We start from the raw sequence: 27,116 nt of genomic DNA on the forward strand, positions 1-27,116 counted from the left end.
AGCTTATTTCCATTAAAATAAGCCCAACTGTATTTTATCTGCATCAAAGCCACCTTTGCTTAGATGAAAATCCCCCACCACAAGTGTCGGCAATTAAAATTCTTCGCACACAAAATACCTTGATATCTCTGCATCAAACACGGTAAAAAGTAGCCACTCCAGACAGTGGGAAAAATGAGGCTTTTCAGCAGATAAACATGCTAACCGTAAAGCTTCCTCTTTTTTATCTCTCTGGTTAACAAGAAAAAAGGAAAAGAATTAGTGCTTTCCAGAAAACAAAGGAGGTAGACAGGTTCCTAGATCATGTAGCAATAACACCACACACCCCCCCCCCCCTAAAAAAAAAAGGGGCAGAATTTGAAATTGAAAAGACCCATGCGCAGAGTTCATGACTATAATGAAAGAAGAAAGTAAATGAACTCTATTTCTTACAGAGAACACCGAAAATTGCAGTGGTATTTCATAAACATGAATGTTCAAGCTATGCTGATGGAAGGAAGGGGATCAAATAATACCTGAAGAAGGTGTCGCAGTAGACAGTGCAAAATAGTTTGAGCTTGAGGAGAAGGCTCAAAACACGGAAACTCTGTGGATGCTGAAAATGACATTCTCTGGGAAACACCAACTACAATCCCAGCATTTGAAAGAAGCCCTAGAGGGTAGACCTCACGATCAAATTCCAGCTCAGGGTCCAGCTAGAGAACAGATAACAAAAAAAAAAAGAATTAATGTAGAAACCCAACTTAGAACAGCTAATAAATTAACCAGATGGAATACTTAATTTCCAACCACTTTATGTGATTCAAATAAACAAATTGAACACTTAACTTCTAGAAGCTTTATTTGATTCAATTATAGAAACAAAACATCACAATGCAACTTCAACCATTTGCTTACACAAACCACTGTAGAAAACCACAAATGACTACACAATAAAATCCTGAAAAGATCCTTAAAACTAATGAATCAGAATGATGCTTATATCTACATTATCAAAGATAAGATAAGAGTATCAGAAAAAAAAAAAGATAAATGTTCAGATATGCAGCTACACGACCTAAACTCACAAGGCATGACATTCAAGTACATCTATTGTCTTAAAAGATTTCATTGACTAAGACAACCAACAAATCCACGGTCTCTTCAAGCAGTGCTCACCATAGCTAATGTAGTCCTAGATAGGTAGGAGGCCTACTAGGAGCCAAACAACAGGATCAAATAACAAAAGGGGTTGCTGGTTCGAATGGACAGCACTAGGATTTAGGTCAATTCCTAGGGTTAGGGTTGGATATTGGGAAAGGGGTTTATAGGGTATTAATGGGCAGGTCTAGGGGGTCAATATGGTATAAAAATAATAGGATTTGGGAAGGTTTTAAAATTCTGCAGTTCTGGACAGAATTGTGTTGCAGGTTTTGGATTTTAATGGAGTGAAGGAATGGAGGGGATAAAGTGGGAGTTTGGGGCTAAAACTTGGATCGAGTGTCAACAATGATGTAAGGGATGTATGCTGAAAGTTTGGTTTGAAACTGATGGACAGATTTGGAGTTATGGAGGTTTCCTAGTAGAAGTAGGAGAGAGGGGTAAAACTGTAATTTCAGACAATCGGCTGGGTGGATGGTGCTGAAATTTGAATTGAGTCTCTCTTAGGGTTTGAGAAAGACTTGATCAAATTTTTAGCAGATTCTAATGGTTAGATTTGGCTGGGCAGAATTCTCACGAAAATCACCTTGTATGTGACCTTCTAGAAGGAAGAAGAATAGTTGCAGAATTTCTTACTTGTTACAGGTCTTCAATGGCAACAACTTTGAAGATGAACAATGGGGTCTCCCGATCTTCACAATGCAAGGAGATAAGTAGCAGCCCTCCCAATCTTCACAATGCAAGGAGTCGATTGGAGATCCACCAATCCCTTCAACCTTGATATTACTCACAAGGCAGCCTTGATATTACTCACAAGGCACACTCACGATGGAGCAAAGGCAGCAAGCATAAAGCTAATTTTTATTAATCAAATTCGTGTTCAATGCTGGCCTCCCTCACAAACTTATATAGAAGACTCAAAAATAGACTTAGACACTAAAAAGGAATGGCCTAACCTTATCCCTAATCTATTAGGCAACTTAAACTGACTAGGAAATCCAAATAGACTCAAAATAGAGTCTTAATGACTTAAAACAACTTAAACTACTTAAAATAAAGAAGATTCCCTAGTAGCCAATAGGATATAAGAACCTCTTAGCCAATAGGATCACTTCACTTAAATTAGACCAATTGAACCAATTGGATGCAACCAATTTAAACCGGTTCAATTAAAAACACAAAATAAAAACTAAGTATTGGGCTAATCCCGTATGCAACCTATATACCCCTATTTCAGGCCCACTAAAGTGGCCTAATACATAGAAAACCCTTGGGAACAAAGGCCCAACATATATATATCCCAACCCTACACTTATTCCCAATGAAACAAGCCCTATTTGATGATGAATCTGCATCAATAGCCCACCCACCCACTCCCAAGGAAAAAGTTGCTTTTTATTATATTTTCAAGTTGAAAACTTCTATCTTGAAATTCAAAAAAAAAATTCTTACTGAAATTCTAAGACAAAAAACTGTTTAAAAAAAAAATACTTCAGATAAAGAAAAGCAGATGTCCATAATAATCTAAAAAATTACAACTAGGATATGTACAATACCTAAACTATAGACTATTATGAAATGGAAAAATAAGTACCTGCAAGAAATCCTCCTGCTTAAAGGCATCAACACCAGGAGATGGATACCATACCTGTAATGATAAGCTTCCAAGAAGAATTTATATCAGACAAAGAAAGCAGACAGGATACAAGGATGAAAACTTAAGAAGTTAAACAATGTAATAAAGAATTTTTAAAAAATATGGATGCATACAGTTTGTTACCTGCATTCCTCGGTGACCATAATCTAACCAAGCAACTTCCTCAATGAGGTTTGCTTTCTCATCAGATTGACCACAAGTAACCCAAAACAATTCAACTGAATCTGTGAGCTCCCGCTCACGCCCGTCATCCAAATCAAGTAGTGAAAGTTCCCCATTTGTTCGTAATACCAGGCATCTGGCATAAATGCATCCCATTTAGCTCCCTAAGATGCAATAGAAAATTATCATCTCAAAGGACAAGCACAAATACCTAGAAGGCTGACTAACTAAGGAATCTGATGAAGATGAAAGAAGGTTCTTCGAGATGCATTCTTTTGGAAGCTGATCTGGAATGAAGCGCATCGCAGCAGGATGGCTCTTTGCAGTCATGATTGAAAGCTCTCGTACTGTAGAAAGCTGTTTGTCATTTTATTACTTACAAATGCATAGAAGATTAATGTTACAGCTAAAACATCTCCATACAAATTAGAAGACAAAACGTCAACGACTTGCATCTCCCTAAGAAACAAAAACAACTCACTGCTTTTAACATGGTCATAAAAGAAGAAAGTCATCTACCTCTAAAGTGGGAGTGTTAGAAGGTGATAATTCACCAGAAATCTTCACGTGGAAAATATGCACATCGAATGGACGATAAGTTACAAGCATATAATCTTGAAAGACATCCATGACCATTGGCTTGCCAAGTAACGATTTGCGACAAAGTAAGGAGCTCTGATCAAGGTGATATCTTGGATAAAAGAGCAATTCATAACTGCAAAGCACATTTAATTTATTATTATGGATAAAATCCTAGGCACCAAAGACAGAAGTCGTAGAATGAATAACTTCTTTGTGTGGAAATATACAGTAAAGATAACACTATTGACACTGAACATTTGTCTTCGAGAGAGATATTTTTATATAATTTAGTTCACCATGTCAATAATAAGAAAAAAAGGTAAAAATATTCAGTTAGGAAGGCTGTACCATTGTTTTTATATGACAAGGAATGACAGAAATCAGTCACCTTTGATGCAGGGAATAAACCTCATGGACGGACCCTTTTCTAATAAATAAAGTAATTACATAACGAGTAGGATTTATATATGCAAAAATGAAAAATAAAAAACCGTTAAACTAGAATTATTTTTGCAACAGATGCTGAGTTGGACAGCAACACCTGTGTTCATGTCATTGTCACCTAGCTATTCATATACATTCTGACTCAAACATCAAGTTATATAAATCATATGGAATACAAATAACCCACCAGTATTTTAGCTATAACTTTCTAATTCACACATTAAATAAGTAATCGAGAAATCATGCTTGTCAAACTAATTCAAGCCAAGCTGGCAAGTTTTCAAATGGAATCGTGTTTGAGTTGCCCAGGGCTGAAACTCATCAAACCCACTTTTACATTGTTAAAGGTTACTCAATACTCACAATAGGGATAGTAACCTATCATGAGTTATGATGACTTGTAGAGCTTAGATTTGTGCCTATGTTGAGTCTTAGTGTTAGGAGAGTTGTTTTGGTATTCATTGTAATTAGATGTGTACTCTTAGTAAGTTTCCTACCAAGAGTCAAATAGTAGGTTTTATAAATAAAGGCAGAGCACCACAAAAGACACAGTTTGAGTCTATCATGGTTCAGAAATTCTCTTCTACTTTGCAGGTACTGGTTTCAGATCCTGTTTCATTACATGGTATCAGAGAAGTAACCAATATCTGTTTTGAGAGTCGTTCAAGGTTCTGGTTTGTGGTGTACAGCCACCTAAGCTGTCCATTCCTATTTGTGAAACCCTAGTTGATAGGCAAAGAAAAACTAGGGTTTCGATGAAGACTGGAGTTTTGTATGATGAACCATACCTTGGCTGCTATTGATTTCTGCTGATCGAACAAGGATTTTCCTGGTTGGTCAATGCTTTCAGGCTGATCAAAGATTTATTTGTTGTTGCCCTGCAGCTTGAAGAACTTAGGATATGTCGTTTGATCAAAGAACTTTTGCAGATCGATCTACAGTCAATCATGCTCTCCCTTTTGAAGTTTCACTCGATCTTTTTCTGCTTGCTGATGGTATTTGTGTTTGCTATTGCTGAAAACCCTACAGTTTGGGTATGATTATCCTTGATTTGCTGCACAGCCCTTTATCATTTGCTACATACAAAGGTAAACAACTTGCTGTTTCTATCATTTATTGTTGAATGGTCTTCCGCTTGGTTCGTTTGCGCCTCATCACAGGGATTCATATGCTGTTGCTTGATTCTCTGCTGTTTCTTGGTTTCGTAAGTCGATGGGTTCCTCCACCGCTGGTTTTGTGAGGAAGAAGAACTCTTCTTCCCTTTTCTTGTAAGAAGAGTATGCTGGTTGTGTGACTGTCTTAGGTGAAGACAGTTTAGTTGTTTTATTTTATTTTTTCTTATTTTCCATAAATACCCCTCCCATTCTGCCTAATTCAGACTTAATCCTTATTTTGTGTTATTGCTAAGTCTGTCCTCAAACAATCATTTCTAATTCCCTTCATGTCCCATTGCTTCTTATTTACCAATAGCCCCTTCAAAATTTCTGTTATTTACCAAACTGCCATTAATACTTGGAGTATTGTTGATTGGATGGGCCCATAAGCGATTCGAACATGATTTTGGAACCCCAGATTGCATTATTTGGTATTACTTTTTTACTATCTGCCATTACTCTTATGAACTTCAAAATATCTACTAATTTGCCACTAAGCACTTGATTTGAGTCTTCACTTGCTTGGGTGGGCTCACTAGTGTGGGCCCATAAGTGTGGCCGGAATTTACAGAATTGCCATTGGTGGTATATTTACAATTTATTGCTTTGGTGGGGCCCTACATTACATCAGTTTGGGGTTGCAATTTTTTGAAGATTGGTACTTGCATAGAGTGATGGTTGTTACTGCTATTATTGGAGATTAGTTGCTCAGATTTGTTTAAATCTGGTTTATCTGGGATCGTATTCGTGGCTGTTCTTGAAGTCTTGATTATGAGATTTATGTGCTTCTCATCCTTTGTGATGTTGGATACTGCCATATGATGGTGGAATATTCTTTATTGCATCCTCTGCATTGCTTGTCCATGTGTAATACAACACGTGAGAGGGAGATTGAAGATTATTATTATCAGCTCATGTCATCAGCTGAAGATTAGTATTATTTGTTTGTTCATGTAATAATCTGCTCGTGTCCTCAGCAACAATTTTATTTTATGAAAATCTTATTCGTGAAATTTAGCAACAACATTCTTATTTGGTTCCCAGCAACCTTATGCTGCTACTTGTGGTTTCCAGCATTATGTTGTTACTTAGTTCGCAGTAATCTATACTGCATTTTTAACCAGTGGTCCGCAATAACCTATACTGCATTTTTATCAGTGTTATGCAGTAACCTATACTGCATTTTTGTTAGTGGTCCGCAGTAACCTATATTGCACTTTTACCAGTGGTTCACAGAGACCTACGCTGCAATTTTATCCGTCTTCTTTATGAAGATTACTACTTGCAACCTACCTTCCTTGAGAAGGGCTTATGATGTTGCTGTTGCTGCTATGATATTTTGGATTGCAGGTTGGTGTTCTCTACCGCTTATTAGTTGTTGTTTGGGTTTATTCGACACAAAAAATTTTCTCTACTATTGCTGCCAATGATTGGTGTGCTTGAGTTGATATTGCAACCAGAATGAAGTTATCTATGCTCATTGGCGCCTATAACTGCTATTTATGTTCAAGATTGGTGCACCTAAATTGGAGGCCAAGGATCCATGTAGCCAACCCCATTTAGTTGGGATAAGGCTGAGTTTTTTTTTTTTTTTTTTGGGGGGGGTGCTGCCTTCAATATCTATTCTTGTTGTTCAAAGATGGAACTTTTTGATAGACACACACACACACACTCCAGGTTGAGGGGGGGTGTTAAAGTTTACTCACACTAGGGGGAGTAACCTATCGTGAGTTATGTTGAGTTGTAGAGTTTAGGTCTGATCTATATTGAGTTGTAGAGTTTAGGTCTGATCTATGTTGAGTCTTAGTGTTACGAGAGTTGTTTTGGTATTCATTGTTTCATTGTAATTAGATGTGTACTCTTAGTAGGTTTCCTACTAAAAGTCCAAGTGCTGGTTTTATAAATAAAGGCAGAGCACCACGATAGACACAGTCTGAATTTATCGTGTTTCAGCAATTCTCTTCTCTCCTTCTCTCTCTTTCTCTCTGTTCTCCTCTCTCTTCTACTTTGTGATGCAGCTCCAAGAAGGAAGAAGAAGAAGAAGAGGCCCTGAACTTAGGGTTTGAATAGGGAGCCATAGACTAGGATTTATTATTTTCCATACTTAGTTTATTTTCTTGTTTTTAGATTGAACCGGTTTAGAATTGGTTGCATCCAATTGGTTCAATGGGTCTAATTTAAGTGAAGTGTTCCTATTGGTTAATAGATTCTTATATCCTATTGGCTAATATGGAAGCTACTTTAAATTAATTGTTTTTAAGTTAGATTCTTTTATTTTAAGTTAGTAGGGGTAGTTAGGACATTTATTGTTTTAATTTAATTAAGTTAGATTAGAACTCTCCCTTCCACGATTTTAGAAGAAAAAGACATTAAGTTGTACTAGGATTTGGCTTAGGCCTTTATTATAAATAAAGTAGATCGTGGAGGGCTCCCCCACAGAATTTTGAATTTAAAAAATACAGATTTCGTGGCTGCCATTGTTGTTGTTCCTTGCTCCCTTGTGTGAGTGTGCATCCTTGTGGATTTCAAGGTGGAAGGGTGGGTGGATTCCTGCGACTCTTTACGCCATGACGGCTGGGAGGATCTCTCTTCGAAGGTGGTTTCATCCTTCAAACATTCAAGCTATTGCCATGGCGAGCATGTCGACCATGTTTTATTTTTTATTTTCTCTATTTTTAATGTGTTAATAGATGTATACTCAAGCCATGTTTTATTTTTTCTCTATTGTTTCTCAAGTTTTAAGAAGAAAATTCAGAAATCGAAGAGGGAAAGAAGAAATCGAAAGAAATCGAAGAGGGAAAGAAGACAGGAAGAAGAAATCGAAGAAGGAAAGAAGAAATCGAAAGAAATTGAAGAGGGGAAGAAGAAATCGAAGAGGGAAGAAGAAACCGAAAACAGGAAGAAGAAATCGAAGAGGGAAAGAGAGACAGGAAGAAGAAATCAAAGAGGGACACCATGGCGTAGGTCGCCATGCAACCCTCTCCAGCGCCAGGACGCCATGACAACTATGATCTTAATTTTCTGTTTTTATCTTTCCTTTCATTCCCATTCGATCCTTTAATTTTCTGTTCTAATTGAATAAACCCTAGAAGGATCTCAGTTCTGTCCAGATCTGTTTACCCATCAGAAATCATCCAAACTTTGACCACAGCCCCCCCTCACCATTGTTTACACTCGATCCCAGTTGCTGCCCATATTCATCCCCCAAAACCCTAAATCCTTCTTCTCCATAAGAGCCCCATAAGCCCTAAATTGCCCACAGCCCATTCTGACCATCAGAATTGGACCATATCCTGGTCGAACCCTCCCCTCCCAGTCCCCTACCTTCGATCCCAAACCCAGCTGAGGCAGAATGATCACTAAATAGGGCTTATTTCTTTAGAAATAGGCCTAGGATTGAGTTATATACATGTTGGGCCTTTGTTCCCAAGGGTTTTTTATGTATTAGACCACTTTAATGAGCCTAAACTAGGGACATATAGGTTGCATACGGGATTAGCCCAATACTTAGTTTATTTTCCTATTTTTTAGATTGAACCGGTTTAGAATTGGTTGCATCCAATTGGTTCAATTGGTCCAATTTAAGTGAAGTGTTCCTATTGGTCAATAGGTCCTTATATCCTATTGGCTAACATGGGATCTACTTTAAATTAGTTGTTTTTAAGTTAGATTCTCTTATTTTAAGTTAGTAGGGGTAGTTAGGATATTTTACTGTTTTAAATTAGTAATTTGATTGTAATTAGATCTCTTCCACGATTTTAAGTGAAGAGGAAGTTAGATTGTATTAGGATTTGGCCTTTGGCCTTTAATTATAAATAAAGCAACCGTGGGAGGCTCCCCCACATTGAGATTTGAAATTAAAATACAGAATTCGTGGCTATCTTGCTGCTGCTCCTTGCTCTTCAAGAGTGTGTGCATCCTTGTGGGTTATCAAGGTGGAAGGGTGGGTGGAATCCTGCGACTCCTTACGCCGTGACGGCTGAGAGGGTCTCTCTTTGAAGGTGATTTCATCCTTCATCCCTTAACTTGCTGCCGGTGGAATCCTATAATAAGTTGAGATTTAAATTTCTGTTTTTAGTTTCCTTCCCTCCCCCATTCGATCCCTCTTGTTTTTCTATTTGAATTTCCAAAACCCTAGATCATCTAGGCATTATCCAGCCATCATCCTACCTCTGTTTTACACCAAAATCAGAACACAGCCTTCCCATCACCCTAAACCCTAATTCCCCATTAATCACCATAAACCTAAGAAACCCTAATTTCTGTTTAGGCATAGTCAGCCATCAGAAATTCCCTGCTGCAGCCGAACCTTCCCCCTAGTCCCTCTAACACTCGACCTTAAGCCCTGCCCGTGAATCCTACTGTAAACCCCAGTTTTGGCTATTTTCCTAATTTTAAAAACCCGGAACCCTAACCCTAAATCTGCAGAATTTTGAAACCTACCCAAATCCAGATATTTTTATATCATAATGACCCTCTAAACCTGCAGATTAAAACCCTATAAACCCCATTCCCAAATTCCCATCCTAAACCCTAATTTTGCCCTAAAACAGCCCCTAATCAGCCCTAAACAGCAGGCTTACCCTAAGCTTGGTTCTACTTGGTTCCTAGTGGGATTAATTCCTATTCTAGGACTATATTACCAGCTCTCACAGCCCACTTGAAACCCTAGTTTTGTTAGTTTCCCTTAACCCTAAAACCCGAAACCCTAACCCAAAATCTGCAGAATTTTAAAACCTAACCAAATCTAATTTTCTTTATACCAAAATAATCCCCTAAACCTGCATATTAAAACCATATAAGACCCATTCCCAAATTCCCATCCTAAACCCTAGAATTAAGCTAAAACCTAGGTTGTCCATGTGAACCAGCAGCCCCTTTTTGCTATTTATTCTGTTATCTGGCTCCTAGTAGGTCTCCTACCTATCTAGGACTACATTATTTCTTCTGCTTTGCAGGTACTGGCTTCAGATCCTGTTTCTTTACATACATCATGTTATTTTGCAATCCAATTGATTGTAAAGAATACCCAGTCCAACAAATTAAAATACCATGTTCAGGCAGACAGAATATTTTAAAAATAAATATCCAGTCAGTCAGATTCAAGTTGAGTCCAATCCAAGTTGCATCCGAACTTCAGATAAATTCACATCAAACAACAGAGAAAATGAAATATAAACATAAAATGCATTTGATGAATAAATTAAACAAAAGACGTGGTTGAGAGTAAAGTACTCACGTGTTAGAAGAATCAATGTAACTACAAACAACAACAATTTTCCCCAACCATAACAACCCTTTACACTGTATTTTTTGTTCCTGGGTAATATCTCCAAAAACACGCCATTTTTTATTACGTAGATCATATAAGATCAAGCCATGGATGCCAGCAACGGCTAAGTACATTCCATCGTTGCTAGTGACAACATGTAAAACTGGCCAGTTTTGGGAGATATAAGAAACCTGACAAAAAAAAAAAGTACAATTGTATCAGGATCATCAACCTACAATACAGCCTGGGAATTAAAATAAATACAGAACAGTTATACAACTTGAACACATAACTGGAAGGTTAAGATGTAGCATCTTAAGTTCATCAGTATCTTCAGACTGCACAAGCAGCAATCGATCTTCACCATAAATCACTTGACGACTGTATGTTGTCCCAGAAACTCCTCTGTTAAGGCAACATTTTCCAAAAGAAAATGAAAGAATCCTCTCTGAAGACCCTTCCTCAATAGCATAAAGCCTATATCCATATTCATCCCACTGCAACAGTGAGGTTCCACCCATCATAGGTTCATATTTAAAATCCTGGTTTGGTTTAACCATTGGAGAAGATACAGAACTAATACCAATTTGACGGATTGTACACATCAAACGACAACCAGATACAGACCAAACTGTAAGTCCTCTCAATTTCCATCCAATTGCAAATGCAGAGTTGTCAGGTGTCCATGCTATACAACTGACAGGACCAGTATCTTCTACAGAATATCTGCAGAGCAATCATTACGTAAAAGAAGAGTGTAATAAAACAACAACAGACTATTAATCCAGCATACAACATTAATAAGAGCAAAAAGATTGAAGGGACGAGATAATTGAAACATTATCAATTCAGTAATCATCAAACAGCCAGGATATGGTTTCATATTAACACTATAACAGGCAGACACTGGTGAAATTTATAGGTATTGGCATCAAAATATGCAAAATGGGCTCAAAATTTGGTCCAATTCACATGTCAACTCGAAATGGCCATTTAGGTGTCCAAATGATGGAATTTTGTCATGAAACTTCTTGTAGTGCCTATTTAAGCATGTTTTCACATTTTGAATCATTAGATTTGGGTGGGGGGGGGGGGGCACCGAAAGTGGTAGTTTGGCTTCAGACCCTAGGTTGCAAGTAAACGGCATAGCCTATTGTATCCTTTCCTTATATAGCCTATTTTACACATAATTTACTCCTATAACATACAACATTCAATAAAAATATTGTAATATGCAACAGGAATGAAAAACCACAAAATTGGAAAGCAGTACAAAATTCCGACCATTTCAAGAGAAATTTTGACCATTTTGGTCATTCACCGAAATTTCTACCACAACCTTGTACTTGTCAAGTCGCTGGTAGTTGCGTTTTGACCAATATCAAAACCGAGATAAATTGTCAAAATTTTGGTATTTCGAATTATGGAAATTAACAAACATCTAATGCAAAAGTAAACAAGAAGGCTTTTAGAAGCAATCAAAAAGTTAAATAAATATGTAAACAACAAAATATTCCATCACCTAATCTTTGCAAACAGAAGGAAAAAGAAATGATAGCAGCAGAAGCACTTAGAGCAGTCAGAAAATGAAGGGCATTGGACTGCAAGCATAGGTATGATGATCATGATTGGGAGACCACTCAGACCAGATCCATGGACAGGATTGTATGATCCATACACTTAGAGCAGTCAGAAAATGAAGAGCATTGGACTGCAAGCATAGGTATGAGGATCATGATTGGAAGACCAGATCCATGGACAGGATTGTATAATCCACTATTTGAGCGATCAAATTTAAATGATTTTGAAAAACAAATCTCCATAAGACTTACCCCCAGTCATATAAAGATACAGTGCGAAAAAGGGATGCAGGTTCTGCCAGGTCATATAACTCAACAACACCTCTTCTGGTACCAATGGCAAGGATTTGTTGATCTGATGCTACTGAGACGCAGACAGCATCTCCCGAACCCAACCACGTTTCAGCTTCAATGGATTCAGCTTGCTTCAAACCTTTCTTACTCATAGAACATAAAGCAACTTGCCCATCAGAATATAGCACAACTAGTAACCTCAATGACAAGGCAAGATCCAGCTGAATAACAGCAGAACTGCTGGTAGAATTATGATTAGATGTCAAAGCTACCAATGCCCCTTCAGAACAAGGACCATTTTCCAGAGAATGCACTGGTTCTGTAACTGGATTGCAAGGAAGTGGATGGGAATGGAGTCGAAAGGCCCCACAAAACTGTAAAATTAAAGTAATAAATAAAAGTAAAATTAGATGCAAAATACAGATGAGACTTGCTTTCCCAAACAAGGTTACATAATCGACAATGTGCATAATAAAACAGCAGTTTTATGATGAAATGAATCCAACAAAATGTGCAGAATGGCAATATGTGACTCATATTCACGTATACCTCCCCCTTCCAGGATATAAGATGTAAAGACCCATTTGAAAGTCCAAGCAGTATGTGTTTATTGTCACATACAATATTGCTCCTAAAAATATATAAAATAGAGACAACATTAAAATGATATACTTAAATAGTACAACTTATGGCATTTAAATAATTGGAAAGAGCACTTACATGGTTAAGTTTTTATCTGAAAAGGGTACCTCCTCACTAAGAAGTAGAGAAATGTTAGCAAGAAATAAACCCGATGGTTGCTTTCCTCCAAGTTGTAGTCTTTTTTCTGAATTCTGGACCTTAAAAATGTGAAGAAAAAATGAAGAAGTCTGCAGGAAAGCAGAGGGGGGGGGGGGGGGGAGGGAATCAGTTACCAGTAGAATGCAGAAATATTGATTAAAAGCTAGAAGGGGAACAGAGAAAATCGCAGTTGTCAAACATATTGTTTAAGATCATTAAACAGTGGTTTCACCATTGACTTAATGGTCATCTAGATCGACATTATTAACATGAGCAATCCCAACAGATATTATGACACAGATACATTGTAGGCTATACAATCCAATAGAACAAGTAGAAAATAAAATCAGTAATACACTAGAGCTCAAATTCTTTCTTTTTCATAAAAAAATAACTGGTACGTTTTGCCTACAACCCCCACCCCGGAAGAAGAGATGGTGGCTTCATTGCGCTGTCGGAAATTTATAAAAGCAGGTTGTGTCCGGCAACTCAAAGGATTATGACAAAGTTCAATTAATCACAGTTTTACGAGTTTGTAATCAAATTTCGTGCTTAAATATCATGTTAAAGTACAGTTGATCAGTAACCGACACAATGCACTAAATTCTGGACTCAATTCAACGCTCACCAAAATTAACAAATGATCACAATAACCGCATCGAGGACTTACAAGAACAGCGATCAATTTCGCGTCGGGGCTCCACACCGCCTGCGAGTTCTCCCCCTCCCTTTGAATTGAATCCGAATCTCTCTTGTACTTCCCTAACCTCACCTTATGCTGATTACAAGTCCCAACATTCAATTGCAAGAATTATGATCTCAACACATTATAATTTTAAAGAAAACCCAGAAAACGAATCGAGATGAACAAAGACTATGAATGATTCAAAGATTAAAGATATTAAACCTGAAAACAGCTCCATAGTTCGAGGTGAGTGGGAGCCACAACTAGCAACAAGCGATTGATGATTTTGAGATAGACGATATGCTCGGAAGCTGGACAGAGGCCAACTTCAAGAGGGATGACCTGAGGCCATCCGTAAGCCATATACATCTTTGTTAACTACCTGATTAATGCAAAAATAATGAGATCTATGAAGACCGAACCATTGCCAGACGCAGATCTGATGGAAATGGAAGTGGAGAAGGGAAGATGAGCATTTCAAGGAACCTGCTTCCTCAGGTGAATCATGAACGGGTCTAAAACAACCATTAGATGCAGAAGTTAGAAGAACCGAAACCCATCTTGGCCTCGTTGGCTTTGGGCTGCACTGGCATAGCGCGATAAAAATAGTTTCCTTTCTCTGCATTTACCGTTATGTCCCTCGTGACCGAGAAGGTATATCACGAGCAAGGTTTCAGAACACGGAATCCAAATCTGGAGGAATCGGTGTTTTTAATGCCTCTTAACCCTAGTTTCCACACAAGGATCGGCGAGGTGGATCGTTTGGAATCGATTTCTTATCCTGATTTTTGAAACGGCGATCACGTACGTTGAGATCCAAACGTTAATTTTTTTTTGGTAGATAACCAGGCTATTCATTCACGCGCGCCAGCGCCAACAGAAAAACAAGATACATAAAAAAACACTGAAAAAAGATAGATAGCATGACCAACAGAAGGTTTGGGTATACAAAACCCAAATCGACGAAGCGGAAAGTGACCCAGTCTCGTATGCCATAGACTGAGTCCTCCGGAGAGGGGGATGGGTGAAAGCCATTGCCCCAGACAAAGTGTTGTCAACACAGCAGCTGATAAACGCATGCACTCTCGTGCCAAAAGAAATGACCCCATAAGTGCCGAGAAAATCTGCGCCATCATACCCATGCGAGCCGGCACATTGCCGCACGTTAATTCAATTGATATAATTTGATGATGGTGGGTTGGTATAGACACTAACAACTGATGATTAATTGGTGTTACATGACCGTGGGGGGGGGGGGTTCTATTTTGTGGCTTGAGAAATTCCTTGTAGGGTTAATTAAGTTAAAATATTTCTACCCAAAAAAAAAAATTTAAGTTAAAGTATAGTTAAATGGCCTTAAAATAAACCTAACTTTCCAAATAAAATGAGTTTCATGTTGAATATCCTTACAGTTATATTTGATCAGAAAATGAGTTCATTAAACCCCTTTACTTTTGAAAAGATTCTATTTTAGTCACATAGACTCGCTTTAAAGGTAATTTTCCGTCACCAAAGTAGTCCCTGAATTTCTTATCATTTATATGTATTTGGAACAAGCTTTAAAATTCCTTTAGAGGCGTTTCCCCCAAAAAAAAATCCTTTAGAGGCTTGTGGTGACTTTTTTTTTTTTTTTGGTGCGAGGTGCCTTTTGAAGTTCGACTTCAATTGAACTTATGTCGACGCAAAATAAGCTCAACTCAAAATCAAGTGCACGCATCTATTGACGTCTACTCGAAATCGATGGAATTGGTGAGCAGGTCGAGGTTCTCAAAGCCTTGTATCGATGTACTTTGGCCTCTACTTGACACAAACAAGCCCGTTTTGACGCTGAGTGTATGTTCATCGAAACACACTTGATGTTGAAGTTCATGGTTAATACTCCAATTGATCGCAATAAGCCATGGTATCCCCCTACTTATCCCCTCTGCAAACTAAATTCTGATGCCTCTCAATATGAAGGAAAAGGAGGTCTGGGATTTATCATAAAAAATCATCAAGGATTGCCAATTTCTGCCGTCTCAGATCCAAGTTGCTTCAACTCCACCATTCAAGGTGAGGGGCTAGCTTTGAAAGAAAGCCTGCTTCAGTCTTTATCTGAAGGTATTGAGCACCTGATCGTTGAAGTGGGCAACTTGGAATTAGTGCAGTGTCTTGAGGACCACAGCCACCCCCTCCCATAGAGTGCATTAGCATCATCCAGGACATCCAGTACTTGAGATCTTTTTTTGCTTCTTGCTGCTTTCAACATGTTTCTAGGGAGATTAACAGCGTGGTTGACTCCCTAGCCCGGAAAGCCTTGTCTGTTGCGTGCAGGTCAAATTGACATTCTTCCACTCCCTGGCTATCTAAGCTTTGTACTTCAAATACCTTGCGTTGGTCACGCTTTAATATATAGCCTTCTTCTTACCAAAAAAAAAAGAAGTTCATGGTTTTGGCATCAAATAGAAATCATTCAACGTACATTGAGGTTGTTTTCTGCATGCTTTACTCCACTACCTCTACACCTTTGGATAAGCTCCAATTAGCCCAAGAAACGTCGAAATACATCTATCCTATCCGAAAGATGGATTTTAAATTATAAATTTGTGATTGATCAAGAGTTTAACTCTATTCTAATTGGATTATAGTATTTTCCCCCAATCTTTGCCATTAATGATCGAAAAACTACCACCTTCTCACCAAAATCCAACAAGTTTGGGTGAGACTTTATCATCCACATCATCGAGAGATTGAGGAAGTTTCCCAAGCCTATAAATAGAACTTTAATCACATTCTTAAGCAATATTTGGAGAATGCAAGTAACGCATAATATTGAAATAAAAAATTAGGGTTTTAGTGAGGGAATCAGCCCTCCGCCTGAGTTGTGAATGCTCTCCACCCAATACTTTGGTTCTTCATCATCTTTTGTATATTTCCTTTAACTTCTCTTTAGATTTCAATTCATTTTATCATGCAATCTATTCACATAGCTCATGAGAAGGGGTTTATGCTCTACTACCTCTCTAGGTATTAGTGACATATATCATAGTTATTTTAGATTGATTTTAGTATAGTTTTGCATGCATTTTAAGGTTATTTCTTCATGCTCTTTCCCTATTGTAATGTTCATCTAATTTTCATTGTTTCTTTTTTATTTGGGTATTTTCATGATTTAAACATGCACATTGCATATAGGTTTTCTAACCACTTTTTATTCTTCACTTTGTCTTGTCTTCCATATTGATAATTTTTTTTCTTGGATTTGTTTTCTCTTCCTTCATGTTTTATGTTCTTCATAATGGTCTTTCTAAAGCCTCCTTATTCATGCTATTTCAAAATTAGTTTATCTTTGACGTTTTGCAGTCGTAGAATGTGTTATTTTTATTTTTGTTATTTATTTGTGGTTTTTATGGATGGTTTTATTCCACTTTAGATGTTGTAGTGTAGATTTTCATATATAAGGGTTTTCCTTAATTTATGAGATTTCTACATGTATTTGCAATTTTCTATTCAGTAATAGGGGTATTTTTATCATTTTCAACACCTTTCTCTCTCTCTTACACACGCACAAGCTCCTTGCAATCTTTTCAAGTTATGTAATTTGCTCCTTTAATCATATAAAAAATGGATAACTAAGAAATCAAGTTTGACATGTTATTGATGGGGAGGGAGGCACAATTACAATTCGCTCACAAGGGTAAAACCAAAGTAGGTATTTAGTTATGCAATTTTATTTTTTTTTTTTGGCGGAAAGCAAACTTATTTATTGAAGTGAGCCTCGCTCAAGGCATCTAAATTACATAGGGCAGATAGCCAGGGAATGGAAAGCGGCCATTTTGCCTCGGCCGCACAAGACAAGGCCTTCCTAGAGAGGCAGTCAGCAGTGCTATTGGTTTCCCTCCGAGAAAAAGAGAAGATGCAACTTCTAAAATAGGACGCTGAGTCCTGGATGTCCTGCACTAAGGTGAGTACATCAATAGGAGGGTGCTTCTAGATATTTTGGATGAGGTTGATGAGCTGTTGAGAGTCAACTTCAGCCTCAAGGTTATCAATCCCCTCCGAAATACCATATAGTAATCCCAATTTTAAGGCCTTGGCTTCCCCTTGAAGAGCAGAAGAGATGACCATGGTGGCAGAGACCGCTATCAGTGGAGCACCCATGTCATTCCTATCGATAGCACCCAGACCTCCCTTTGGTCCATTACCAGCAACATCTGAGTTGAGCTTAAAAAAGCCAGAGGTAGGGCGTTGCCATTGTTTGGGTAAGTGATGATCAGGGATGGACGAGGGGTACCGTGATGCACCATTGTAACAGCACTCCTGAATTCATCAAAGGAGGACTCCGCTCGTTGAATCACCTCACCAGGGGATCGACTGATCCCGTTAAATAAGAGGTCATTTCTGGACTTCCAGAGCGCCCAACAGACAAAAGACGCAAGACCAATGACTTCCTTACCTGTCTTCTTATCTTTTGATAGTAAGGAGTCCCATCCTTTAATGAATTGGGTCAGGGTAGGGTTGCTAGAAGGGGGAGAGAAGGAGAGACGACATCCAAACCAGACTGCTCTAGCGTATTTGCAGTCCAATAGAGCATGATCAATAGATTCCAAGTCTTCTCCGCATCTAGGACAGTATGGATCGATGGGAATGTTGCGACGACTAAGCCCCTTCCCAGTGGCAAGACCCCCTGCACAGGCCTTCCACAAAAAAGATATGATTTTAGGGAGTATAAAACCAGACCAAATTCTCTTCCAAATCTCTGCTGGCTAAGAGAAGTTAGGATTTGTTGTTGAAGAAGAAGCCACATTTCTCTCCTTGGAAGCCACATTTCTCTCCTTGGAATCAGCCTGGTTACAAAGGAAGTGGTACCCACTTTTCGCCGAATATATACCGTTTTTTGCTCCACCCCACAGTCTATGATATGATCTGGTTGAGGAAAAACTCTAAGGTTAATTCTCAATATTGCATCAATATCCTTAGGGTGAAAGCAACGCTCCAGCAAATCTTTACGCCAAGTTCTGGGCCCCGGGTCAGTAAGATCAGCCACAAGGGTTAGACTTTGATGATCGCGTTGAGGGTGCAAGATTTGAAGAGTAGGACTGGAAGGTAACCAACAATCCTCCCAGATGTTAATGTGTTCCCCAGTCCCAACGATCCAGAGAAGGCCATCAAGCAACAATTTTCTCCCTTCGAGAACCCCTCTCCATGCCCAAGAGGGAGAACTTCCCAACTGAGCTTCAAGGAAACTAGCATTAGGGTAGTAGAGTTGTTTAATAAACTTAGCCCAATGAGAAATCGGGTCCTGCCATAGATGCAATGCTAGTTTACCTAGAAGAGCCTGATTTTGTTTGGCTGGCTCCCTAAACCCAAGACCACTGTTCTCCTTCGATCTTCACAACTTTTTCCATGAGATCCAGCAGATCTTGCTTTTGTCCTCTTTGTTTCCCCAATAGAAATGAGTAATCAATTTCCTTAAATTTGAATGGTGAGACATTGGGAGCTTGAAGTGAGAAGCGGCAAAGGTATTTGAAGATAAGCCCACCGATTTGATCAAAGTTTCCCTCCCTACTTGGGATAGTAATTACTGATTCCACCCTTGAAGTTTCTTAGCCATCTTTTTCCATCACCTACCAAGTTATGCAATTTAAAGGTATGCAAATACTTTTAGTAATATATTTTGTTTATAAATTTTTTTTTTTTTTTTCTAACTAGGATCAATTGGACATATATGTGTTTTTATTAAAATGGACACAAGGGTGGTGCCTTAAACTTGGTAGGTGATGGAAAAAGATGTTCTTAATATATACTTCAAACCATTATTAAAAAAAAAAAGAGGAAATTTTTATTTTAATATTTTTTTTTGGGTACTCCATTTTAACATTTCAAGGGACCGTGACCGGCATCACGTCGATCATAGCCAGGAGGGAGTGCTTATACGCAATGAATTCATCCAATGGTATAATCATTTCTTATTATGTGCTACGAAATGTACATAAAAAAGGTTGCAACTATGCCGATGTGGATTTAAGGATAATCAAAATGTGTGTTTATTGACACATTAATTATACAGGTACACTATGAAGAGCATTGAATTTAGAAAGTTTAACTATATATCAAAATAATATTTAAATAAAATAAAAAAGAAAACACATGTGGAAATGAAAATTGGGCGATCAAGATCATGGTAAAGATGTTGGATGTAGCATTAAGGGAATAAAATAAAATGAAAAAAATCCCCTTTGTTGGAGCAAAAAGGAAATAAATTAAAATGAAAAATTGCATGTGTAATTTGCAATAACACATGGCAAATCAAACTAAAAGGAAAAATCACCTTTATTGTTTACAATGTTACATGGTAATTAAATCTATCTTTCAACTATTCTAGAAACCTAGCTAATTAATTCATTTCCTCCCTCTCCCCCCTTGTTTTCTCAAAAGTTGTTCATTTTTAAAGAAGTGATGTTTGGATCTATGTTAATTTGACAATCTTTTTGGTGGAGATAAATTTACGTACCATGCTAAAAACTAGATACAAAGATGATAGTTATTATCGATAGATATCAATAGCTGCACCACATTTAACGATGAATTTCAATGGTAAGTAAATTCGCCTATAAAATATTAATAAATAAAAAAATCGCCTTCAAAAGATTTAAAAGTTGTTTCCCTACCTTCGGTGATAGTAAATACCATATCTAAAAGCCAGTTTCTTGTAATGATTTTATTGAACACAATGCGAAGAAAAAATGGAAGAGGGTTTCCCATAAGCTTGTATGGTGGAATCTCCTAGGCCACATCAGTGATGGCACAGAGAATGATATCGTCAATATGGGACCCACATGATCAGGGCAAGAGAGAAAATCATTGGATTCTTTTTCTCCTCACCATGGTAGATGAAATTCCTGGTCAAGCATTCAAAAAAAAATCACAAAAATGATAAAAATAATTTTCTGAAAATTTTATTTCAGTTGAAAAAAAAGAAGATTTTTGTGCCATAAATATATATGTTTTCTTCTCTTGTTTCTCATTTAAGGAATAAACATGTGGGTGTAGGTAAAAGAGCAAATTGAATACAGGAAGATATGAAGAAAAATTAAAGAATATAAGAGAGAGAGAGAGAGAGAGAGAGAGAGAGAGAGAGACCTAACTTCAGCCATTGGTGTCCAAGAGTTGGGAATTAACACGTCTAGAACCCTAATTTTTTTTTATTACCAAAAAAAAAAAAAAAAACCCTAAACTTTGAGCAATCCTGAATTCACTGCTCAAGGTCAGAAAAATGGATCAAAGCTTGAACCCAATCCGAGGGCCTGTGTTAACCAGAAAGATACCTTCCAAACAGAGATCACTGGCTACCCTTTACTACTATGAACTGAAATAGAAGAAGTATCTATATGCTCTTCACCAATGAATGACAATAACAATCCATTTTCATCCTATCAAGTATCATAATTAATCTAGGTAATAAATACTATCATGATATAGAGAGTACGTGGAACACTGGAATTTTTTAAAGTATGGATCGAGTATGTATCATCATCAATACCTTGTAATTCTATCTATATCTGCCATGATCACCATCCTCACTACACTTCACTGTATGTAGTTAAGTAATTCCGGTGAACGAACGCCATCATCATCTTAAAATAACTATTTCGATCTCCAGTTTACCCAGCCAAGTCATGGAGCAACTGTGCTCCCATCAAGTTCCTGTAAGGTAGATTCTGCCCTTCTCCTTCCATAATTGAGTACTGAACTGATTGACAATCTTCAAGGTGATCTCTAGGAAAGAAAAGAGAGTTCTGAGACGCCGGAGAGAACGATAAACTCACACCATTCCCACCATGTTGTTGCAATCCTAGAGTCAGAGACACACCATTTCCGAAATTGTGATGGACACCATCGTTTGCATAAGAAACAGTACTTGCTGTTTGGTGATTATAGGAAGAGAAGTCTAAGTCCACAACACCAAACGTTTCTGCTACTGATCTCCCAAAGTGTTGTTGTTGTTGTATGTGATGCTTTCTACTGTCTTCTTCTTTATCTGGGTTGCTGATGATAGAAGATAAAGAATCTGAGTTGCCACGAACAAGTTGATCTACTGTGGGCTTCTGGTCCTCCCCAATACGATGCTGAGAAATCTGGTTGTTGTTGTTGTTGTTGTTGTGGAGCCCTGTAAGTACCCCATCTGATGAGGACCCAACATTGTCTGGTTGTTCCTCTTTGGTTTCTTCCAAGTAAATCTCCTCCACCATGGGTTTCCATAGCCTCACCCTTGCATTGATGAACCAATTTGAAACCTGAAGTGGCAAATGGAAACATATATTATAATTAGTTTTGTTAAAGCCTAAGAAGATAGGAAGATATGCCCTATGGAACAGATGAGAGAACCTAGTCCCACAGGAATCAAATCATAAATATATATATATATAGAGATGAGAGGGACGTGAACGTGCCTGGCTTCTCGATAGACCAGTTTGGCGAGCTAATATATGTTTATCCACATCGCTTGGATACCTGTATGGTTTCCAGGAAAACACAATGGAAAAAAATGTTAGAGAGAGAGAGAGAGAGAGAGGGGTGGGTGAGGTATAATATAATGGGCCCTATACCATGGCCAATAGTGAAGCAAAAGGACATTATATATGACAAATTCATGTTGGGAATCTGAATAGTGATGTATAGAAACAACCAAACAGTTGGGTTTTTTAGCAGCAAATGATTAACACTCTATAGAAATAGAACGCCTGAACAACTAGTACTGAAGTTGTAGTTTAGCTTCCCTTTTATTAATTGCAGAGAGAGAGAGAGAGAAAAAGAGAGATAGAGAGAGAGAGGTTTACGGGTGAAGAAAATGTTCAAAGAGCCAAGCTCGAAGAACAGAAACAGATCGTTCAGGGAGGCCTCTTTGAGGTCTCCAAGGATGACTTTCCATCATGCTTATCTGTTGAAATGCCCTTTGCTGCCTAAGGGTTTGGTCAAGAAGCCTCAATCTTGGTGTCTCTCCTGTAGTTGTTCCTGGTGCAACTGGGTCTTTCTCTCCTATTGCTTTCTTGGTTGCCTTTATTTGTCCCACAATTCCATCTCTTAGACACCTAAAATGCCTCGACATGGCTTTAGAAGCCGATGCCGAATACACCGTTGCAGCTCCGGCACCGGCCACTCCTTCAAAAGATGACATCACAGCCTTCATCCGGTCACAGTATTGCCTGTATCTTCTATCCACCTAAAATCAACAAAATTTGGATTAAAAAAAAAAACACACACACACCATATTGAGAATTCAGAAAATTAATGAAAAATGCTCGAATTGTCGTGATTTGAGCATTAATGTGAAGGCCCACAGTCGCTCAATTAGTTCAAGAATCAAGTCTTGAGATCCAATCAAACAACCACCCAAGTAAAAAGTAGGGTCAAGTTTTTCCAACTTTTCCACAGAGATGAAAAGAAAATCTAGTTACAGAGAAATTGGGAGTAAAAAAACAAAGATGAAAATACCTCTTCAAGCATGGAAATCAATTTAGCTTTTCGTTTCTGCAATTCAAGAAGGTCAGGAGTGTAAAGAGATTGCCTACGAGAACCATTTTCTTCTTCCCATTGATTAGTCTTCTGTGGCTTCTGCTTTAGTTGATCTGTTTGCTTTATTCTGAGATTACAAAACTCATTCAATAGATCCTGAGCAGGAGCTAAATACTTTGAGTTCTTGAGCTCGAAGTGATGAGTTTGTGTTTGATGAAGATCATTAACAACAGCTTTTCCCAAAAACCCATCTTCTGACATATAGTGATGTTGATGATGATGACTCGTCGTTTCTCTGAGCTCAAACGACTGTAATCCAATACTAGAAGGTTGGTTTGAACTGAGTGAAAGAGATAACCCTTGACTCGGCCTCTCGTTTCCTTCACAGGGTAACACACATCTTAAAGAAGAATCGTCCATCATTAACCTGTTATCTTGCCAACCCGATTCTTCAGATAACCCAGTTGAGATATCGAGTTTATTGAACTCAGTTTGATGATAGAAATCACTGGGAGGTTCAGTCATAGTCTTGGAAGAAGATGAACCCTGACTATCACCTGGTTTCCCAAAGAATCCTTTCCACATGACCGAGTTACCATCTCTCTGCTGCTGCTGATGATGATGATGAATATTCTTTGAAGGAAACCCTAACATCTCCATGCCTGTAGTCAAATTGAAGAGCTCCGAATTCGATTCGAAACTTTGCATCTGGTTCATATGAATCGTTGGGTTATTAGATGAGTTACCCAAGTAGGAAAACCGAGTAGAAGAAGAAGAAGCTAAGTTTCTGGGTTTCCCTTGAGCCATAGAAGACACAACAAGCTTTTATAACAGTGGGTGTTTCTTCTTCTGATCCCTGCAACTAAAATTCCATTAAAAGAGGAGACTGTAAAGAAACGATTACCCAATAAGAACCTCAGAGGAAACCTACCACAGAAAACCCACCATTAAAAAGCCAAGAGCCAAAACAAGATCCACAAGCCAAGTATCTTTTATTTGTCTTTTTATTTAGTACTTACACGTGTGTGCGTGCATGTGTGTGTGTGTGTGTGCCTTTGAGGTGGGTGGGTGGGTGTGGGATTTGCTTTGCATGAGAGCTATGAAACAGATACAGATTCAAGAGAGAAGGCTTACCAGTCTACAGAAAGGAAAGATTTCGTTATTAAATTTAAGAGTCGCCGGATTTGGTGGCCTTTGGTGGTGGTGGTGGTGGTGGGGTTTCAGTGGAGGTACGGTGGTGCGCCACTGGGTTTCGTCTGCTTTTCATAAATTGTTCAGATAGCTTAACATGGAAAACCATGAAAACCAACCTAGGAAGGTAAGTTGAGATATCTCTTCAGAAATAGTAGGAGATAGAAGTGACGATGATGACCACCCAGCCATGATTTGATCTTCTTCTCTTCTCTTCTCTCTCTCTTAATTTAGGCCAAGTGGACCAATACTCCATGATTTAAATACATCCAAAATTGGTTTTGCTAAAATCAAATCGTCTCAATTATTTCATTCTCTAAGGGCCACACTCAACAAATTATTAAAAAATAATTAAAATAAAATAAAATAAGAAAAATCACCCAAAAAAGCCTATAAAATATAGTATTATAATCTTTAAAAAACCATTACTTTATAAAGAAAGAGAAAAACAAAGAAGAAGAAGGGCAAAAGCTCAAACACCACCTTCTCTTTCACTTCCAAAAAGTGCCACAGAATCAGCAGCAATAGCAATAGAGAGATTATCGTCCTTTGCGGCTTTGCCTGGTACACAAGCTACAAGCCGCCACCACTTGGCCACTGTGAATCACTTAAACCATATAAGAGTCCTCAAAGCAAACATTTTTTTTTAATTTTTGGGGTGGGGGAGGGGGGGTTTGGAGGGGTTGAGTTATTATAGCTTTATGTGTAACTCTAGTCCCTTTCTGTTTGACATAGAAATTCATAAAGAAATTAATAGAAAAGAGAGAGAGGGAAATTACAACATTGATGGCTTGATACTACATATAAGATGAAGGAAGGGAAGAAACCCAAATCCCAATTTATCCTGAAAAGTGAAAATTATTCAACCTGACTTTTTCAGACTGGTTTTCTGTTCTCTTACTGTTGGGGACTTGGGTCTGAGATATGAATACTGTTCTGTTCTTAAATCAAAACTCTCAGTTTCTTTGAAAACTTTTCAGTGACTTTCACAGAGACAGAGAGAGAGAGAGGCTGTAGACTTGTGGTGAAGTGTGGGAGAGAGAGAGAGAGAGGGAGAAGGAGAATAGATGCTGGGTGGGTAATGCAAAATGTTCCAAAAATAGGGACTGGGAGGAGATGAGATGAGGTGGTCCATTGTTTCCAACTAATTCCAATTAAAACGCATATTAATTAAAGAAGAAGAGATCCTCTCTCTCTCTCTCTCTCTCTCAGTCTCTTGTTCATATTGGTGCAAGAAGGAAGTGGGCCGCACATCTCTCTCTCTCTCTTTTTTATTTTTATTTTTTTGGCCTTTTAAGCAGGTGGTCCTGTCACGCTTTCTCCGCCGCTTGCCTTTCTCTTACCCTCACCTCACCTACAGCGTTAAAACCAGCCCAAAGCCCAGCCCAGCCCCCCCCCCCCCACCCTATGAATCTATCAATCCACCCCTCTATGATACGCTGACGGCACGCATACGATATGGGATCTATTTTCGTAGATATATTTAATACGCATTGTCCGTATGTTAACATTACTTAACACAGAATCTTTTCTTCGTCTTCTAACTTACGTAACGTAACCTGCCCCCTTTATTATTTTTATCGGAACCATATTTACGTATCGTTTCGTCATCACTAGTTTATGCAGCCCTCGGTGCGTATTCCACACCCCTCCTTCCATTCGGCGCATTATTAATCATGTGTACGGAAAGTGTACAGTATAGCATGGGAGATAGATAGAACAGCTAGAGAGAAAGTCACTGTCTGTGACAGAGAGAGAGAGAGACAGAGAAGCCACTTTAAGACAAGGCTTCAGGCTCCCAAGAAAGGCGGGGTAAAAACCTGCCAGGCAGAGAGCGTCGGTGTTATGGTGGTTTACATTTTTGGAAGGTTCTCAATCTCTGACTCTGTATGTACGTACATCTCTACATGTATGGTGGGGTCCACTTTAGTATAAAAGTTCTATGAACTTCTCGGTTTCAAGAGTTGGGATTCGCGGATCCGGCTCGTTCAGAAATTAGGGATAGGATATAAAAACACCGGTTCTAGGCTGATTCCAATTGGATTCAAATAATTGGGCTCGATTCGTAATTTCCCAATCATTGACGTCTCCCCCTCCCCCTCCCCCTCCATACATAAACGAGTAAGACCGTCATTGTAATGGTTCCCTGGATTGAATATTCTCACTTGTCTACATTGTCAATAGACGATGTATTGTTGTGTCGGTGTAACTATAGGGTCCTTTCGAATGCTCTTTTGTACAAGAAATAGAAAGTTGTATTGAATGTGCATATGAGAACACCATCCTACCTACTAAATTAACAAGGTTGAAAAAAACAATGTGTCGAACAAATAATGTGACTTGGAATAATTTTTTTGGTGGGGGGTTTTTTATGTTAGGCTGCAAAACTTAAGCGACTAAGAAATATTCAATGCGTACCCCTATTAGATCAATTAATAACGGTAGAGAGATCATTTCAAAGACAAGGGAGAGAAAGAGATAGGGGCAAGGCCTCCAACATCAATTATTTCCATTTTTTTTGCTTTTGGGGGTGGTGGGGGGGGGGGCAAAACTCGTAAATGAGAGATTCCCCCATCAAACTGTCTTATAGGGGGCAAGTGGTCTTTGGTCATTTTATATTGGTACTTATGCATATCCAACTGTACTTATGCAGGTCGTACATGAAACACCATTGTTTTTT

General features: G+C 38.3%; 2 protein-coding genes and 2 long non-coding RNA genes across 7 annotated transcripts in view; 1 reads left to right on the forward strand and 3 right to left on the reverse strand.

Annotated features, from left to right (window-relative positions):
• Window positions 1–14,270, reverse strand: part of LOC122666239 (guanine nucleotide exchange factor subunit RIC1-like) — a 35,295-nt gene extending 21,025 nt beyond the window's left edge. The window contains exons 1-13 of the mRNA XM_043862397.1: window positions 13,973–14,270; window positions 13,736–13,843; window positions 13,006–13,154; window positions 12,835–12,916; window positions 12,244–12,659; window positions 10,705–11,137; window positions 10,379–10,602; window positions 3,479–3,674; window positions 3,171–3,316; window positions 2,921–3,095; window positions 2,735–2,788; window positions 516–695; window positions 119–231 (exon numbers count right to left, since the gene is read on the reverse strand). Coding sequence (XP_043718332.1) covers window positions 119–231; window positions 516–695; window positions 2,735–2,788; window positions 2,921–3,095; window positions 3,171–3,316; window positions 3,479–3,674; window positions 10,379–10,602; window positions 10,705–11,137; window positions 12,244–12,659; window positions 12,835–12,916; window positions 13,006–13,154; window positions 13,736–13,843; window positions 13,973–14,119 — 2,423 coding nt within the window. The 5' untranslated portion in view covers window positions 14,120–14,270. The remainder of the gene's footprint in view (window positions 1–118; window positions 232–515; window positions 696–2,734; window positions 2,789–2,920; window positions 3,096–3,170; window positions 3,317–3,478; window positions 3,675–10,378; window positions 10,603–10,704; window positions 11,138–12,243; window positions 12,660–12,834; window positions 12,917–13,005; window positions 13,155–13,735; window positions 13,844–13,972) is intronic.
• LOC122666240 (homeobox protein BEL1 homolog) lies at window positions 6,403–24,111 on the reverse strand. Of its 4 annotated transcripts, XM_043862401.1 has the most exons (6): window positions 23,225–24,111; window positions 22,570–22,952; window positions 22,183–22,243; window positions 21,725–22,026; window positions 10,786–10,789; window positions 6,403–6,468 (listed from the first exon to the last, which is right to left on the reverse strand). In XM_043862401.1, exons 1-6 carry the CDS (start codon window positions 24,050–24,052, stop codon window positions 6,418–6,420), a joined length of 1,629 nt encoding a protein of 542 aa, XP_043718336.1. In that variant the 5' UTR covers window positions 24,053–24,111; the 3' UTR covers window positions 6,403–6,417. The 4 variants fall into 4 exon arrangements, with proteins under 4 accessions (XP_043718336.1, XP_043718335.1, XP_043718334.1 ...); XM_043862400.1 differs by lacking the exons at window positions 6,403–6,468; window positions 10,786–10,789 and adding an exon at window positions 21,340–21,531 and having other exon boundaries at window positions 21,577–22,026; window positions 23,225–24,108; XM_043862399.1 differs by lacking the exons at window positions 6,403–6,468; window positions 10,786–10,789 and adding an exon at window positions 21,340–21,522 and having other exon boundaries at window positions 21,559–22,026; window positions 23,225–24,108.
• LOC122666242 lies at window positions 6,512–22,138 on the forward strand. The gene is made up of 4 exons (XR_006333515.1): window positions 6,512–6,525; window positions 11,517–11,521; window positions 17,163–17,172; window positions 21,725–22,138. It is a non-coding gene; the product is annotated as an uncharacterized LOC122666242 (long non-coding RNA).
• A 259-nt stretch (window positions 24,112–24,370) lies between the features above and the next one.
• On the reverse strand, window positions 24,371–25,360 carry LOC122665279. The gene is made up of 3 exons (XR_006333464.1): window positions 25,264–25,360; window positions 24,920–25,033; window positions 24,371–24,752 (listed from the first exon to the last, which is right to left on the reverse strand). It is a non-coding gene; the product is annotated as an uncharacterized LOC122665279 (long non-coding RNA).
• Between the last annotated feature and the right edge of the window lie 1,756 nt (window positions 25,361–27,116).

The sequence above is a fragment of the Telopea speciosissima genome, chromosome 6, assembly GCF_018873765.1.
Source record: "Telopea speciosissima isolate NSW1024214 ecotype Mountain lineage chromosome 6, Tspe_v1, whole genome shotgun sequence".
Taxonomy (NCBI): Eukaryota; Viridiplantae; Streptophyta; class Magnoliopsida; order Proteales; family Proteaceae; genus Telopea; species Telopea speciosissima.